Here is an 18225-nt window from a genome sequence, read left to right as displayed (position 1 = left end):
AGAATCAAACCTCAGAAAACTAAAAACAGGAAATAAAGACAAGAGATCAATGAATAGGAAACCAATGCAGAATCAACAAAGACCAGATTTGATGCTTTGAAAAGATTCATAAAATTGATGACCCTCTAAACAGGCTCTTAAGAAAGAATAAGAGAAAACACCATTACCAATGGTCAGTGTATCAATGTCAGTATTCCTGACTGCTGGCCCTAGCTCCTGTCCCTCTGGAGTCACACCATGTTCATATCAAGGCCAGCATCCCCACAGGATGTTCCTAGGCAATGACTGAGACATGGGGATACTAAGATGGGTCTCCTTGGTGACTCTGTCCCTATCAGGCTAACTAAACATTTCTTGACACTGCTAAAATCCCAGGTTCTCCTTCTCTACCTTCTCCTAGCCTCTCTCCTTCCATAGGTGTCCGTCTGGCAATATGGTCTGAAGGTCTTCTCTGCCAATGAAAATCTTGTTCCTGTAAACCTGTCATGGTGTCTTTCTCTTGGTTAAACCAAATTAATACGAATATTGCAAATGTGTTAAGAGGATTTTGTGAGCAACTCTACATAACAATAAATATAAATTGAAAAAAAAATCCACAAGAAATAGCAAATACCAAAACTGATAGAACCACAGACCCTGAAGATGTTCTGACAGATGATTGGGAGACCTCAGGCACTCAGCTTCCCCTTCTGTACATTTGGCAAATTCTGGGACAGCATAAGGTAGGAAACTAACACATGAGAATAACAGAGTACTGAGAAAAATCAGGAGACAAATATTAGAGACTGAGACTTGCAACAGCAGGTACTCAGTTGAAAAAAAAAAAAAACAAACCTTGGCAAGTCAAAGGCAAACGAGGGACTGAGAGATAGAGAGAGCCTTACTGAGTCTCAACTCACATAGTCTCTAATTGAACTAACATAATGAGTCAACAACCATTTAATGTGCTAGGCAAAAGGAAGAGTGAATTCTCTCAGGGAATACAATGGCAAAATTGTTTTACATATAACATAGCAGTTAAAGTTGTATTGCTTAGTAAGATAATACTGACCCATCCTCGAATACCTGGGATAGAAACCTACTTGGTCAAATATTTATTTGATTGCTTGATTTTAGAACACATTGAAATAAATTAGTTAATACCATCTTTAGTTTTTACACATCTGTGTTGATTTAGCAGTTCTCAGTTTCTTACAACTGCCTCCATATCTTTTCTGGCATTGACAGTTGTGGTGGAGGGGAGGAAATGGATAGCTGTACAGGCACTCAGTGTTGACAAAGGCAAAGATTCTTCTTTAATCATTCTTTATTTCTGTTTCTTTGCAGATCAATATGGTTCTGGGTTGTCCACACTTCTGGATGGGTTTTTTGTTAGTCCCTACTACCTGCCTGATTCAAAATTTTTTCTGGAAATTGTAAGTTGAAAAAAGAAGTAGTAGCCAAAAAGTTTATTGGCATGCTCAACTACCCTTTTTCAATTATGTATATATCTTTCAAACCACACTGAGTATCCCTTTATGCATATGAAATGTCACAAGGTTTTTAAGAAAGAAATTGTCTTCTGCTTTCTTGCCACTGGAGATTTACTGGCAATCAATTTAAATGGGAAAAAACATGGAAGGAAAGTACACAGGAGGGAATATGAAATTTGTGGTGATATTACCGCACTCACGATTTTTTTCCAAACACTGACCCATTTCTTTTCTCTTTTGAAGTGTGACTTCAATTTTATCTAATTTATTGGAGTCAAAACCAAATCAGAGGATCACAGATTAAAAACTAAAAATAATAGTAAGAGGTAAATACTCAATGGAAAAACATTCTTTACTTTGAAAAAAAATGGAGTAAAACCCTCTCAAATATAGTTTCCCCCAAATATTTAAATGTTGGTTTAGAGTTTCTCAATTTATTTCAACCAAGTCCATTAAGGGCTGGGGTGGCAGAGGTGGAAGGCACTTTAAACTATATATAATCCCTAATATTAAGGTAAAGGATTTATGGAATTACACAGCTTTAAAACAGAAGCAGTTTGTTTATAATATGAATTATTACACATATTCTGTAACATGAACAACAAAATTCTAAAACAAATTTCAAACTCATTAATGAGGCATATACTGAATGGGATAATATTAATTTTGTTTTTTAACATTTAATTCTTCCTGAATTTCTCTATGTATCAGGAAATACAGAATTATTTGTGGAGCCCAAAGTGGAGAACTGAATCTTTCCCAGCATTTCCAGAAAATATATACCATGTTTTCTTCCCTCTCTCCTTCTCCCCTCTCCCTTCTACTTGCCTTGCTCTCCTCTCCTTCCCACCCTTCTTCTCTCACTGTGTGTCCATATATGATCTCTTCATTCATTCCACCTTCAAAAAGAATTATCTTGCCTGAGAGTCTAAGAAACATTTGAAGAACTCCCTTCATATTGGTATTAACCAAAGTTAGCTATGGGAATGGGGCAAAGGTACTGATACATTGGTATTATCCTGAAAGTGGACATGAAGTTTCAGGGGCAGCAATGGACACTCATTACTTACCCACAGCAGTAGGTAGCCACATTAGTTCTCCTGGCCCTGATTTTCACCCTTCTGGGTAATGCAGTGAGGAATGGGTGGAATAGCCTGAAAGTACCAAGTTCATACCATGGAGAGAAAGCCAAAAATAGGAATCTGGGAGTTTGTTTTGGAGAGAGAGAGGAGGGAAACTTTGCTCCTTAATGTCAACAAATTTTCCTTGAAAGATGACAGGGAAAGATTGTGGGTCCTAACCCCTTGAATGTAAATACAAGTCTTCAGGGATGAGAACAAAACAAATGTCTGTGGATTTACAATTCCTGGAATGTCTCCATGGCCCAAGTCTCATCCCTTTTTTGAAATATAAACATTTTGATAAACTTTGCCATGTGAAGAGATAAAGTTTCTAATTTAATGAACACTTATGGACCTTTCTTTGTATTAATAGATCTGTGATCTTGTTTATTAAAAATAATCACAAGGTGGCACATGCCTGTAATCCCAATGGCTTGAAAGTTTGAGGCAGGAGGATCACAAGTTCCAGGCCAGCCCTCATCAACTTAGACAGGTCCTAAGCAACTTAGCAAGACCCTATCTCAAAATTGAAAGGGCTGGGATATGGTTCAATGGTAAAGTGTCCCTGGGTTCAATCCCCAGTATCAAAATAAATAACCACAAACTACCCAGAGCCTGGGATAAGCACTTACCTCTCATGCTTCAGCCCTGGGTTTCATCCTCGCACAGGGGGAAAAAAAAAAAACCAAAAACTCCCAAATAAATCATCTCCCATTATTCAGACACTTTCAATCTAGGTGCTAAAAATTCATCACCTAAAGGTATAATTCATCAAATTTGGTATTCCAGGAATACCAAAGTGTTCCTGGAAGCAGAGCTAGAGTGCTGGAGAGGTAGAGTGTATATGGAACTAGAATATGCAGAAGACTCACAAGTTAAAATAAGCATTAGTTAATTATTTAGTCTGAAGTGTCTTCTTTTTCTGGGAAAAGAAAGCTTACTGTTAAGAACTTGACCCAGGGCAATTTTAATGTCCAGTTAAAATTTAACTTTGGAAAACATACAGTATTTCCTGTCTCCTTACCTGCATCCTATCTGAAAACTTTTTAATTTGATTCCCAGAAATAATTGGTGAGGAACAAAGTAAACAAAGTAATTGATTAGGTGCTAGATGCTATCATTAGGTGCTAGATGAATCAAGTATTGATTAACTTCAAATACACACACACATACACAAACACACAGACAAAATAAGGATATCACTGTCAATCTTGAAACATGAGTTTTTGAATCTTGGAACATTTTGAAGCTATGTTTAACTTTTTAGAACCATTAAATTCTACACATTGCAATATTGCCATTATAAATATATCCTTATGAAATATTATTGAGGAGACATTTTCTTAAAGAAACAGAAACAGCAGTGGTCTTTATGTTGTTGTTTTCTTGTTAGTCAAGGCCACAAATGCCTATTTATTTGGTAATATAGATGAAATATAATTTCAGTGGAGAGATAAAGGAATCATTACTGTTGAAAATGAGCAGTATTTCAGCAATTAAGAAATGCACAAGTGCTTGAAACACACCTCTCCCCATCTAGAGCCCAGCCCAAGAGGTCACAGAAGAAAAGCTGGTTGCTGAGGAGGTGGTGCAATGGGGAGAACTTGAAAAAGCAAGACGCTTGTGCTGAAAGTGAAAGGCTAAAAAATACATGGGTCAGACATTGTTCTTTCTGTTTGAGATGAGATTTCAGACCCTGCTTCTCAGGAACTGCTGAGAGAACTATCGTCCCATTATTCTTTTCCACAGAATAAAGAACCAAATTATAGAGGCCTTATATATATGCTGGTTATCATTGTGAATAGTCTCCCAACTGCTGCACAGGGGTGCAGCTTCCTGCAGTCTGAAGACATTGTGGTGGCCGGAGGGATACCCATCATCTGAGAGGTCCTTCCTGTACAGCATATAGAAATTCAGACTTTTTCTCTGAAAGCTGGTAATTTGGCCTACTGAAACAAACTGATAATAGGCAGATTAAGACAAGGTAAGGTACACAAACTTACTAACGTGTGCACATATTCATACGAGCCATACAAAACATGAAGTTCAAAGAAGGGCTGGATGGTTGAAACTTAAAACAATGCCCTTCTTAGGAAAGAGGTCAGTGGGGTGCTGTAGGAAATTTTCGAGGGTCAATAAATTGTTTTTAAGGAAGAAAGTGAGCCTAGAGAATAGACAGAGACTTGGGACAAAGTACCTTGGACTCTGGGTAGGGTGTTTGATTTTCAGTCTCTTCCTTTGTGCTATGAGCTTTAATTCTCCTTGGTCAATGGCATTTCAGTATGAAGATTTTAAGGCAATTTTGTTTCTTATAGGCAGATCTCATCTTTAGGTGCAGAAGGTAACTTGGGAGAAAGCCCTTCTTGGGTTTGCTGCTCAATTTGACATCTAAAATGATAAATTTTGGGGTGTTGCTTTCTGAGCCACAATAGCCAATTTTCAGCTATTTATATGATTTACAGTGAGGGGTGGTTCTGAGTTTGAGAAGTGTCAAATACACATGATAATGGAAACTAATGTGGTTCAATGTCATTTTAATATCTTTTTCATATAAAATGATACACTTTAAAAATCTGATATTAATGTAGAAATCTACATATTAAATGAAAGCACTTTATCACATAGAACTCTAATTCAGATAATATATATATAAAGTGTTAAGAAATTTCATTCCACATAGTGTTGTCTATCTATTTTTCATGCAGAAAGCCTATAATTTGGTTCATTATTCTGTGGAAAAGAATAAATGAAATATACCCCATTTGATAGAATCCATTCCAAGGTATTAGAAGATGTCCGTATTTTCCTTCCATAACCCAAAGTCACTCATTTTAGATACACAGCAAATATATTCTGTGCCTCTACTTTAACTGCCTTACAAAAGCTCTCCTTTGTTGTTATTGTCCTTTCTTCAGGTTGTGATGGCCAAAAATGTCCTTAGATAAACATCTAATAAGTAGAGCTCTTTCACAATGAATAACCATGAACTTTAATATGGTCTTATATCTCTTTTCCAAAACCTAAGCCACATTTTGTTAAATATTTTTCCTTCCTTGCTTTGCTATTTCCCATAAGTAATTCCCAGGCAACTCTTAATAATAGATAAGCCCTCAGGGTCAATTGTGAGAGGAGCATGGTAGCGTAACTGTATGTTTATATTTTATTCATTATTTTACTTTGATCAGAAAGGAATACAAAAGATAAAATAAAATGAGAGCAGAGTGACATAGGCTTTGGAATCAGAATATTAGGGAAATTATTGTTTTTGGAGGGAGGGTTGAATGATAGCTTCATTTTCTAAGAAGTGTCTTAGAAAATTCCTTAAATGGAAGCACACCTCTTAGATACACAGCAAACAGCATTTTCCCTCAGGTATACATTAGCATTTAGGTTTGTTAATTTTTTGCATAATGTTATCTTGTTAAGTCTGGTATCACATTTTTTAACTTTTTTGTACCAAAACTTGACCATTGATCTCTAATTTCTCCGAATCCATCAGTCCTCTTTTTTCTTCCCATCCTTTCCCATGTTGGCCAGACCAAAATTTATAAGCCACCAAGTTTTACTGATATCCTAAAGTCTCTTGCACTTTCCCGTGAGACTTGGTTGGAGGTAAAGACAACCATGGCTGATACAGTAGCTCGTGAGCTATTCCTGATAGATGCCTCTGCTGGGCTTCCTTTCAGGGACAAGGCCAAATCTTTTTTGTTTGTTTGTTTCTTTTTTATTGTTTTAGTTGTAGTTGGACACATTACCTTTATTCCATTCATTTATTTTTATGTGGTGCTGAGGATGGAACCCAGGGCCCTGCACATGCTAGGCAAGTGCTCTACTGCTGAGCCACAATCCCAGCCCACAAGGCCAAATCTTTATAAGGGCCATCGATGGCCTATTTTGTGCCCATGTCTTCCATCTCCTCTAGCTACACTTTGCCACTGCTGGGCTTCCGGGTATATTCCTTCTATCTGGAATATTCTTCCCCTCTCCCTTAGTTACTTGCTCCATCTCCTCTAGACACCAGTTCCACTCACTTCCTCAGAGGAACTTTTACTGATATCTTTAACAACCTTCTATCTCAGCCCCCAAAGAGTCACTGCACCAGCTAAGTCCCTTATCTTTATGAGAAGGCAACGTGCGCAGCTCTGTGTGCCACCCAGACACTGTTTTTCTAGAAGCTTAGAACCATTATCAGAGGGGTGCAGGGCAGAGCTGGGCAGTGTAAGTCAGCAGCCACCTTTCCTTTACGAGGAGTAGGATGATATCTAATTATAACTCACGAAGTATGTTTAAGAACCCATGAGTGGATAAATGATGAATGCCCAACTATTGACAATGCCCCATTGCAAACAAGTTGACAAAGAAAGGGAAAGCATCTCTTTGAGTCACCTGTATATTTGAGATCAAATGTATTGATCTCTGCTACAGTAACTACAGAGACTTCCTGTCTGCCATTATAATTGCTATAAACGGCACAGCTAGCCCTAGTGTTCTTTGATTTAAGTACAGAAAAAGGACACAGCTGAATAAGAACCTGAGCATCAAGATTCTCAAGCAGTTTTCACAGCAGAAAAGGGTATAAGTAGTCACATCTCAGTCCTATGAATCGTCAGTGCTCTGTGTGACTAACACAGGAAAGGTCTACCCTCCATAGTCAGAGTACTTCTATAGCCTGGACATGCATCCAACAGAGTTGCAGCCTTCATGGAAAGTGAGAAGTTTGGGGGCTGCCAGCTGCTAACATACACTACCCTGAGCCCCTCTGGTAATGCTTTTCAGGTGCTAGGAAACAGCCTGGTTGCACATGGAGGCTGCTGATGTGGTGTCATACCATGTTTCTTCATATCACCAATCATTAGAGGATGCCCAGCCTGCCATCTAAGAGGGCAAGGAAGAGTTGCTCAAGCAAATAAAGCTCATATGCTATGTTCTTTTTATCTTTCCACATGCTATAGGATTAAAAATACCTACAAAAGAGGGCTTCTAGAAGAAATTCAGGAGCTGGAAAGCAGAAAAGATAGAATATTGGAACATAGTGAGATTTTTGAAAAGAGGTGAGTCTGTTCTCTTCATTATGGTTTTTGTTAAGAACACCTTCTCCTTATTCTTTCTCACATCTTTCCTTCCCAGGAATGTTCAGTCTCCCCCTTACTCCCCAAGTTCATTAAGTACATGCCAAACGGCATTTTGACCTGCACATGCCCTGCAGCACAGTCCCTGTTTCCCTGCACAGGAGGACACAGGACACATTATGCACATTTATGTCAATCAGAGCAATGGCTTTCCATTGAGGTTTTGACTGGAAAGTTTCAAGGAGATTTCAGATATAAAGGAAATTTATTTAGAAATTTGAAAAAACAAGTATATAGTAAATACCTTTGTCAAAACTAATGATACTGAACTATGAATTTTAACATAGACGAAATGGACTTAGCAGGAAAAATATAAACACAGTATAAATGTGCAAAAATAAAGATTTCATGGCAAAGGGTTAATCTCTCAAATGAGCAAAGTGAAAATTTGGGATATTTCCAGAAATCAGAAAAAAAAGTTGAAAAAGCCCACAAAGCAATAGAAAAACAGGTGAAATATAATAATAAACAGTTCATAGAGAAAGAAATACAATGGTCCTTAAACATACAAATGTACCCTCAACTTCATAAGATATTAAAACTGGTAAGTACATGGGAAGAATGTTCTTCATTTATCAGAATTTCTTACCTTCGGTTGGTGATGACATGGGAAAAGAAAGATTTAGAGCCATTAATTTGGCAAAATTTATCAGAAATACAAATGCATTTAGCCTGGACTCAGCAATTCCATTTCTGAGAATTTACCCCTCTTCTTTGCCCTAGAAATATCTGCAGATATCTCAAGTACTGGAGTAATATTTGGAATAGCAAATATTTCAGATAATAACACCTTGTGATACATCTATATACTGTGATGGAAATGTCCCTGAGATAAATTAACAGGAATAATCAATGCAGAACACTGTGTACAATATGCAAATTCTTTGTAAAAGACATAGATAATCAAAATACGTAATCACACGGGGCACCATTGTGCATGCCTGTGATCCCACTGGCTCAAGAGGCTGAGGCCAGAGGACCATAAGTTCAAAGCCAACCTTAGCAACTTAGTGAGACCCTAAGCAACTTAAGCAAGACCCTGTCTCAAAATAAAATATAGAAAGGGCTGGGGATGTGATTCAGTGGTTAAGAGCCCCCTGGGTTCAATCTGTGGTACAAAAAAACATAATCACTCTCACTGATAAAGCACCTCTGCAAAATTACCCAAGAAACTAATAATAGGGATTTACCAGGAAGGAATGAAATGATGAACAAGGCAGGGAGCAGGAGAGGGGCCTTTATTTACTTTCTTTTTAGATATTTATAATGATGCACCTATTTCACCCTGACAAAGAAAGAGGGAAAAGAGGATATATAAATGGGTAAACATATAACAGAGGCTTAAAGATGCTGCCTTTTTAAAGAAGTCCTGACAGGGACATTCAACTGCCAGCTTTTACAATGTCCTGTTCCAGACCTCTGGAGCAGCACCTGTAAGTCTCCAGTCATTGACCTACACCTTCCAGAACAAAGAAACTGGCAGGCAGATCACCCCATGATAAGACTGCCTCCCCATCAGGAGCAGTCATCTCAGGGTACCTGAATTACCCACTTCTAGGATCACAGGTCTGAAAAATAAATACCCTGCAAAGCAAATGGGAAGTGTTTTCTGAAGTGATAATAAGGACTTCTCCAGAGTAACCTCACACAGAACCAGAACTAAGATAATGAACAACCAGACCAGTTTGACCAAGGCTGCTCAATTATGCACACCTTTGCCACCTGCCCCAATTCTTTCTCTATTTAAATCTAAAGCTCATGTCAATACCCTGAAGACAGGGCTGAGACACTTGATCTCACTTGTCTTTTCAATATGACTATTTTGATTAAAGTTCCTTTCCTGCTTCTCATCATTACTTTCACCATTTTTGGGGGGGGGGGGGAGGGAGCAATTGGCCAGAACTGATTTAGTGGGATCCTCAGAGTTGGGTCTCTGGCCTGGGATTATAGTACAAAGGGATTTCGGAAAGCCCAGAAACAAATGCTTCTGGGTATAGGAGCAAAATCTAGAATCATTATCTGATTGTTTTAATTACTTTGGAACATTTCAACCTCTTTCTTAAGTTTGTCATGGTGAAATAGGTGCATCATTATAAATATCTAAAAAGAAAGTAAATAAAGGCCGCTCTCTTGCTACCTGCCTAGTTCAACCATTCTCTCTCCTCTTTAGACAGTCCCTAGAAACCCTCCTCTGAGCTGGAAGGGCCGATTCCCATCTTGGCAGGAGGCAGGGGTTCCTGATTCTCAGTGGTCAGCCTTAGGAACAGAACTGGAGTCACATAAGGGAAATTGGACACCACGTGTAAAGGTGTTGTTGTGGTTGCTGAAAGCCGCTGTAACTTGTTGTACAAACTTAAAACCCCTCAAATGGAGATATCAATGCACACAGTAAATCCAACATAGCAGAAGACTCTTTTGGTTTGTTAATAGCCAGTATATAGGAAAACAATGTAGGCTTGACCATATGGGTATTTTAACCCCATCTTTCAACTATAGGAAAAAATTTAAATAAATAAATAAAGCATAAACTACATTAATTATGCTCCTTAGAGGGGGAAAATTCATAAAGTGATCCCACCTTTTAGAACTTAGAAAGTCCTACCCTTGGATTTTTTACTGTTGGTCCCATAACAAGTTCTGGGGGCTAAAGAAGAAGGTCCCCCTCATGTTTATGCCAATGCTTTCTACCACTGCCAAGAGTCTTGAACCAAACTCATTTATTATTCTTTGCCATGAAGAAAGGAAGTTGAGACAAATGTTGTTAAGGTACACCTCATGTATCTCTAAGGTGCTCTGAAGAAGAATGCAAAACACTTATGGTTCAATTCAACTATTTGGAAAGGACAGTTAGGAGAGTTTTATCTAAGAAATGCTCACAGCAGAACACTATTTTAGAAATAGCATCTTGCTGAGTGTGTGTAGATAATACCGTTTTATTTTAGATACATAACCAAAATGTGGTATAGTTTCTTACTTTCACTTACAACTTGATCTTTCCCAGTCAATTCCTTTGAGACCTGTTCTAATGAATTAATGCCAGGCTGTGTTTGATTTACTCCCAGGATGACAGCAGCAAGTCTCACAGTGTCCTTTAGTACACAGCCCTGTGAGATTTTCTTCCGGGATGATTCTGTTGATCTAAGTGCCCCACGTAAGTAACTCACCGTAAAATGGATCATGGTCTGAAACTGTCTGTCCACGAGAGGGGTGAGGAATTAAAAATTAAAAATTCATTCTACTTGAGGACATTGTGCTATGTGAAATAAGCATAATACAAAAGGCCAAAATGCTGTATGAATTCCCTTATGAGGCACCTTGAATCATCAAATTCATAGAGACAGAAAGTAGAATGAAGGTTGTCAGGGAGTGATGAGTAGGAATGGGGAGTCAGTGCCTAACAGGCACAGAGTTTCAAAGTGAAAATAGTTCTGGGGACAGATGGTAATGATGGTTTACAGCAATGTGAATGTACATAATGCCACAGAACTATGCATTTAGGAATGGTTAAGATGGTAAACTTTATGTTATGTGTATTTATCACAATTATAAGAAATAAATGGAAACTGCCTATATTATTATCTTTTTTTTTCAAAGATAGTTCTTACAGGAAAAGAGAGCTCAGTTGGATTTCAGAAGTTAATGTGTTTAGCCTAAGTCATGAGCAGGTTGAAAAAAGATTATTCCAGATTTCTTGTTCCTAAAACATAAAATCCTTAAATGTAAATCCTAAAGTTTTCAAGATTCTCCGACAGATTCCCATTATACCATTTTAAAGATAAAACTGGTGGTAGTGCCTAATAATTTTTACCCAAAGAAACTTTACATACCCTTCATTGGTACAGAGTTAGCACAGCTCCATTAGGCATGAAAACAACTTTGAAGTTATTTCACTTCTCCTTCTCTTAATAAGAAATCCACCCAAAGTTGCCTGAATGGAAGATTTGGATCCTATGTGACCTTCATTTTGCAATATTAATGCTGAATGCTATATTGGGAACAAAAACAAATCAAACAAAAGAAACAAGAAGGAAACAAGTTGTGGTATTTGTTGGGAATGAGACCAAATTGCCCCTTTTTGGACAAAGGCATTCACTGAAATTTTTAAGTTCTAGGTTCTCTTATTGTATTTTTTTTTAAAAATTTCTATTGTTTGCCTCTTGGATGATTCAGGACACATGCAAGCTCACACATGCTCACACACTACTTCTTCAGCCTATCCCATGCCCACCCCTTTGCTTTCCTGACTCTCACTAGAGATCTGGGGGGCGGGGGGAAGCTGAGCAATAATGGGACATAGAAATGAACCAGGATAAGAAAACATATACCAGAGTAGACATTTGAAGGACTGGAGTTAATGTCTCTCCCATCTTCATTCCCAACTGAGGACCTTGATTTCTACATAGGATGAGAGGTGACCTTCCCTGGGCCTCTCATCACACCTTACTTGCCAGCTGTATCCATGCGCCTGGTTGGCCATCCCATCTGTTTCCACAGATTCTCACCAGAACACACAGTAGATTTTCTTACAAAGTAGAATGTTCTCTTTGCCACATGTTAACCATTAGCTTTGTTTTCATTTCATGGCATTCCACTGCCGCAGTCTGGCTGGGCACAATCAGGAGCCACTTGTCAAAAGAAACTACTGCAACAAAGTTTTTAATAAAAATGATCTGTAGCCATTGCATCAAATTTCTCTTCTCTCTTTCTCTCTTATACCCATTCTTCTCAGAATTTCATTCCTGCCACTCAACTGATAGTGCTCTGGTTTAGGCCACCACTGAACCTTTTGTAGTCCATTCTCACTCCTCAAGCTGAAAAGAAGCCGGTGGTACCATAGGCTGCTTGACCCTCCTTGGACTATTTCTTTACACGGTTTCTAGTATACTATACCCTTTATGTTTCCTCCTACCTTGTAGGATGCTCCTTTTTGTTGTGATTGGTTTCTTCCTTTTCTCTCCAGTCTCTAAATATTTGGATGTTCCATGGTTCAATTCTTAAGTTTTTCTCTGTCTATATTCACTCAACTGATGATCTAATCTCATCTCAGCAGTTAAATGCCATCTATATGTTGGTAACTCCCAAATCTATATGTCCAGTGCACATTGTTCCCCCAAATCCCAAATTCAAATATCCAACTATCCATTCAACATACCCATTTGGTTATCTAATAGATATTTCAAACTTCACATGTCTAAAGTGAACTCCTGGTTTCCTCTTCCACCAAGATTGTTCCATCTAAGATTTGCCCATCTCAGTTGATGGTAACTTCACACTTCCCGTTGTTCAGGCAAAACCCCTTGATGCCATTTTTAATTTTTCTTTTTCTCTCATAGATGGTTGACTCCATTACTCTGGGCCCAAAGTGAGGCAGCACATAGGCGGAAGGGCCCAGTGGAGGAAAGCTGCTCATCTTATGGTGGGGTCAGGAAACAGAGAGAGAAGGGGAAATGGGCCATAGGGAAAGTGAACCCTTTCAGGTCATGTCCTCAGTGACCCCCCTCCTCCAGCCAAGCCCCCACCTGCCTACAGTTACTACCCAGTCTATTTAAACTAGGATGGCCTGATAATGTTACAGCTCCCACAATCCAATCACTTCACCTCTGAACATTTCTGCTTTAACACAGGAGCTTTTGGGTGACACCTCATCTCCAGACCATATCAAAGTCCAAATCCTTAAAATGATCAACAAAGGTTTACTTGATTTGGGCCCTGTTACTTTCCTGGTGTTATCGTCACCTTTTCTTCTTCCTCCCTCATTCACTCTGGCCTTTGTGGTCTTCTTGTGGCACACCAGGTATACTCCTGCTCGAGAGCCCTGGCACTAGCTATTCCCTGTGCCTCCACTGCTAATCCCTTATATACCTGCACACTCACCCCTTCACATTCTTCAAGTCTTTGCCTAAATATTACCTTCTCAATGAAGCCTACCCTGACCACTCTATTGCCACCCAACCCGACCATGTTTCCAGTTTATCTTCTGTTTAGTTAATAGCTCTTTATTACCCTTTTGGGTACCACATGATTAACTTTTTTTTTTTATATGTCCTGGCTTATTATCTGTCTTTATTGACAAAATGTAAGCTTCATGAGAGCAAGAATCTTTGTTTTCTTCACTGGTTTACTCCAAGCAAGTAGAAGGACACCTGGTACGCAGTAGATGCTTAACAAAAGTTTTGTTGAATAAATGAAATAATTTATTAATTAATAGGTCAATTAATTAATAGCTGAATTATACATACTAACAGAAACCCATTCCATCTCTCTCTCTCTCTCTACAATGTAAACTGTAAATATGGTAAAATGGAATTAATACTTATTAAGCACTTACTGTGCACTTGGCCTTCTGTTGAACACTTGGCCATTGCATTATATCTTGGGAACCACTATGTGAAGGTGATTGTCAGATACTTGTTGAATGACAAAATAACTGACTGAAACTGCATTTCCAGAGGAGGATATGGTGGCTAAGCAAGGTTAAGTCATTGGCCCTAGATTCTAAAACTAACAACTGGTAGAATTCAGAGTGGAATATGTTAAATTCTAGAGCTGAGACATGGAAATCATATAGATGTTCTGCCACTCAACTGGCCATGGGATGTTAGGCAAGTTAATTATCCATGGTTATACAGGAAGCACCAGTATGGGTTTTTTTTTACAACTCCAAATTTCTACCTGAAGATTGTAATTGAATTTTCCTGAAATGGGAAAGGAGAAAGAAAGGAAAGAAGGAGGGAGGGAATCCTCAGGGTTTGGGAAACATTAATACCAATATCCAACCAGAGATGGTGATTACACTGACCTAAAGCAGTAGTTCTCCAACAAATCTTAAATCTTTGCAGAATTTAGTTGTCTTTATTTGAGATTCCAGAATAGCACATCAGTCAGAACCAAAAATGTTTCAGAATGCCTCTTTCACCACTTGGGCAGGTTATATTTATAGCCAAAGAAAAGGAAGTGACAAACAGAAAATGGAAGAGTATCAGAGCTGCCCAATTGGTTACAACTCTGTCTTATTTGAACTTGGTTTGAATAGTTGGCTGCTTGAAACTGGCTGAGACTTTGGTACATGTTATAAGAATAGGTTACAGTCTATACACATCAAGTTAGGTTGAAGTTTCCTAAGTAAGAACTTTTCAGGCAAACACAAAATGTATGGAAGCAGCTGTATGCCAAACTTAATAGTCCTGAAAACAGCAATAGAAGTGTCCCCTGTGAAGTTGTTAGAAATGCCAGTTCCTGGTCCTCACACAGACTCACTAAATCAGACCTCTGGAGATGGAACCAGGCATTACCTGGCAAATTTTGGTATGCATACAAGGCAGAGAACCACTGGTCTAATGTTTAGGCAGAATACATGCAGTTTTCTTGGCTCCCTGGGTGATTCTAATGTACAGAGAAGGTTGTGAGCCATTTGCCCTTACTTGCACACAGAGACATTTCATTTAAAATCCTGCTGATTAGTAGGTAATGTAAGTTCCATTTATAGTTTATTTTTCTTTCACAGATCATGAATTCTCACTAGTAAATTCATTGTCATTAATTAGCAACATGATAAGCCTTAGATACATGTGGATAGAAATAGTGATTGTTGGGCTCTGTGTCTTTTAATCTGAATGCAGTATTGTGTGACAGATCTACTATCTACCCTATCAAGGTCAAGAGTTAGTGAAGGACAGTAATACTTGTTAGCTCTCTATATTGAGTACCAGCTTAACTTTCAGAAATGATTATAAGACTGGTCCTCCAAGAAATATAGTGTTGTTAAGTGAATCAATTCTTCTGGGAATTTCTACTAATGACATTATTTATTTAAACTTAATTAAACCACTTTGAAAACTTATTTAAATCAGCCAAATTTTAAGACAGGGATGTGTCCAGCACGATGGATTCTTTACTAAATTTAATATTAACATCATATGTGGTTTTCCAGCATGATTTTAGCTTCATCAATTACTTTTCTAGGTTTCAGTTGCAAGTGTCCTCCTCAAGATTCAGACATTTGCAGGGCCTCTCCTCTTGAATGCCAATGGAAAAAGGGAATTGGGGACCCAGGAGGCCACTGTTTGAGTTGTTCAGTCTAGTCTCAGCCATGTAAGTGGCAATCACTCCTCAGCAAGTGATATAGATGGTTAAAATGGCAAGAGTGACATAGCCATGGTCAGGTCATTTCCTATAGAATAGCAGTTGCTATGTAGGACATGATACATATCAGAAACCTTGGGAAATCTTTCAAAAGCCACACTAAGGGGGCTGGAGATGTGTCTTACTGGTACAGCACTTGCCTATCATATATGAGGTTCTGGGTTCTATCCTTAGGTAAACACACACACACACACACACATCCAGCCCCATTTCCAGATCAACTATGGACCCAGAAAGGGATATTGCTTCAAGGGCTTCCTAAGTTGTTATACAGCTGGGTTTGCAAGCTGCTCGGTCATCATACCCTCATCCTATGGGTCACCTTTTTCTGTCTAATGTGGAGACTTGCTAGTCCAGTTGGAGTTTCGATGTCTGTCATCAGAATGTTCACCAGCCATTAATGTTCCTGAAGGGTTCTCCTGTCTTTGCCTTCCAGATGGGTATGCATTTTCCCAAACAGAAGGAGCAGTGGTCACTCAGGAAGAACTAGTTCGTGCTTATGACACAGCTAAAATGGAAAACTCAAGAATCTCAAAGAGAAGTTCTGATTTTTCTGAAATTTTCTGAGTAACACCAAGATCATTGTGTTTTGTGTGCTCATAACCTTCCCTGAAGCTGACAGAGTGAATTGGCACTCCTATTCCAAACTAGAGTTTGTTATTTATTTGTTATTTATATTGACTGATTCATGGGAATAAGTAATGGGGAGGCCTTCATTTTTCTTCAATATTTTACCCAACATGTTTATTATTTTCTGTGACTGTGAGATAATTTATCAAGTTTAGTCTAAAGTATAAAATTAAACATATTACATTTTAACAAAATTTAAACTTTGTATAAGTTGGGGGTGGGGAGAGTAGAAGATGTCATGTTGCCTAGCAAAGCTATTGTGCCTAATAAATATGGAGCCATGCAGAAACTTCATATGTTGAAATCACACATTAAAGGCATGGAGCAACGCATAAAATATTTCCTGTCACTTTCATTGCATTTTATTGGTATAAATTTGCCCAACATTTTTTATTTCAATAAATGCACACAAAGTCTCAGGCCTCAAAATCATGTGTATGAGAATCTACTAGATATTCCATTATTTTCTATAAATCATTGGGTTCATATATAATCCTCGTTATAATTCTCCCATCCAACAGGACTAGTAGGAAATTCAACTTCAATAATTCTTGGAGCTCTGCCTTTGGCTGTACCAATCATTCAGGGTCTCACATGGTACCGAGCTTTAGGACACCCTCTGCCTTCTGTCATCAGCTCACATTGGTCATCACATAGATACAAGGTCCCTGTGGGCCTGGAAGTTCTGGGAAGCTTCTGTGGTAGATATGAGGAACTGAAACCTTTGAGTAGACTAGAAATCCCCATGCCCGTGGTCTTTCTCACATGCCTGGGAAAGACATTCTGCTCCTGGAATGCATCATTTTCCTAGGGCATCTCCAAAGAATGAAGAGATGTCTCACAAATCCCTTTTCTAGTCCAGGTACAGCCCTCTCTACAAGACCCTATTTTGCTTTTTAAAAGTTGTTGAAGGCTACCTCTACTTTTTGTGTTGCCAAAATGACATCTCTAAGGAAATGAACCAAAAAGCCTGACACCTGTTTGAAGGAAAATAAAGTAATACGGAAAACCTTGGTAGAAAAAAAAATTCAGTACGGGTTGGGGTTGTGGCTTAGTGATAGAGTACTTGCCTTGTATATGCAAGGCCATTGGTTTGTTTTTGTTTATGGAGCTGGGATCTTCTGAGAAACTGAGGCAGCATGAAGACCCCCTCTTCAAACCCTGATTCTTGCGATCAAGTCAGAAAGAGTTTAGACATGTTGCTCAGAATAACAGGAAAAGTTAATTGGAGGGATAGAAAAAGGGAAAAGGGACACTCTCAAGGAAGAGAGTGGATTCTCTCAGAGAGAAGAGGGACAATGTGCCTCTCTTGTACACCAGTTTTATTGGGGATCCCAGAGAAATTTTCAGAGAGTCCTACCCAGGTCCACCTCTTGGCTTTTGACTGACATAAAGGTGACATCTCACTTTCAAGTCCCCACTGTCAAAGTAACTGTGGGTCACATTGGCCCATGTTGACTGATTGTAATTCTTACAGATTTTATGGTTGGGAGGACCTATCCTTATCTCCCAGAGTTTCAGGATCTGGTCACAAAATACTCCTGGGTTCCTCCAATTGACGTTATCTTGGGTCTGCATTTCTCCTGAAGTTAATGGGTAGTTTGCTGAGGAATATAACATCCTGTCCACTTAGGCTGGGCAGGGATGCAGATAAATTGCTTCTTGGAAAAGAAAGAATGTGGGGGTCAGCATAGTGAGCCTATTTTATAGAATTATTCTCTTAACCTCATG

General features: G+C 38.7%; 1 protein-coding gene across 1 annotated transcript in view; it reads left to right on the top strand.

Annotated features, from left to right (window-relative positions):
* LOC124095283 (phospholipid-transporting ATPase IB-like) overlaps nt 1-16831 on the top strand; it is a 132812-nt gene extending 115981 nt beyond the window's left edge. The window contains exons 24-27 of the mRNA XM_058580449.1: nt 1327-1415; nt 7546-7644; nt 10785-10873; nt 16301-16831. Coding sequence (XP_058436432.1) covers nt 1327-1415; nt 7546-7644; nt 10785-10873; nt 16301-16431 — 408 coding nt within the window. The 3' untranslated portion in view covers nt 16432-16831. The remainder of the gene's footprint in view (nt 1-1326; nt 1416-7545; nt 7645-10784; nt 10874-16300) is intronic.
* Nucleotides 16832-18225: the final 1394 nt, after the last annotated feature.

This window comes from Marmota monax, unplaced genomic scaffold (assembly GCF_021218885.2).
Source record: "Marmota monax isolate L192 unplaced genomic scaffold, Marmota_monax_Labrador192_F-V1.1 WCK01_AAM20220418_F8-fsc00043, whole genome shotgun sequence".
Lineage (NCBI taxonomy): Eukaryota > Metazoa > Chordata > Mammalia > Rodentia > Sciuridae > Marmota > Marmota monax.
This window is presented reverse-complemented; position numbering and strand designations above follow the sequence as displayed.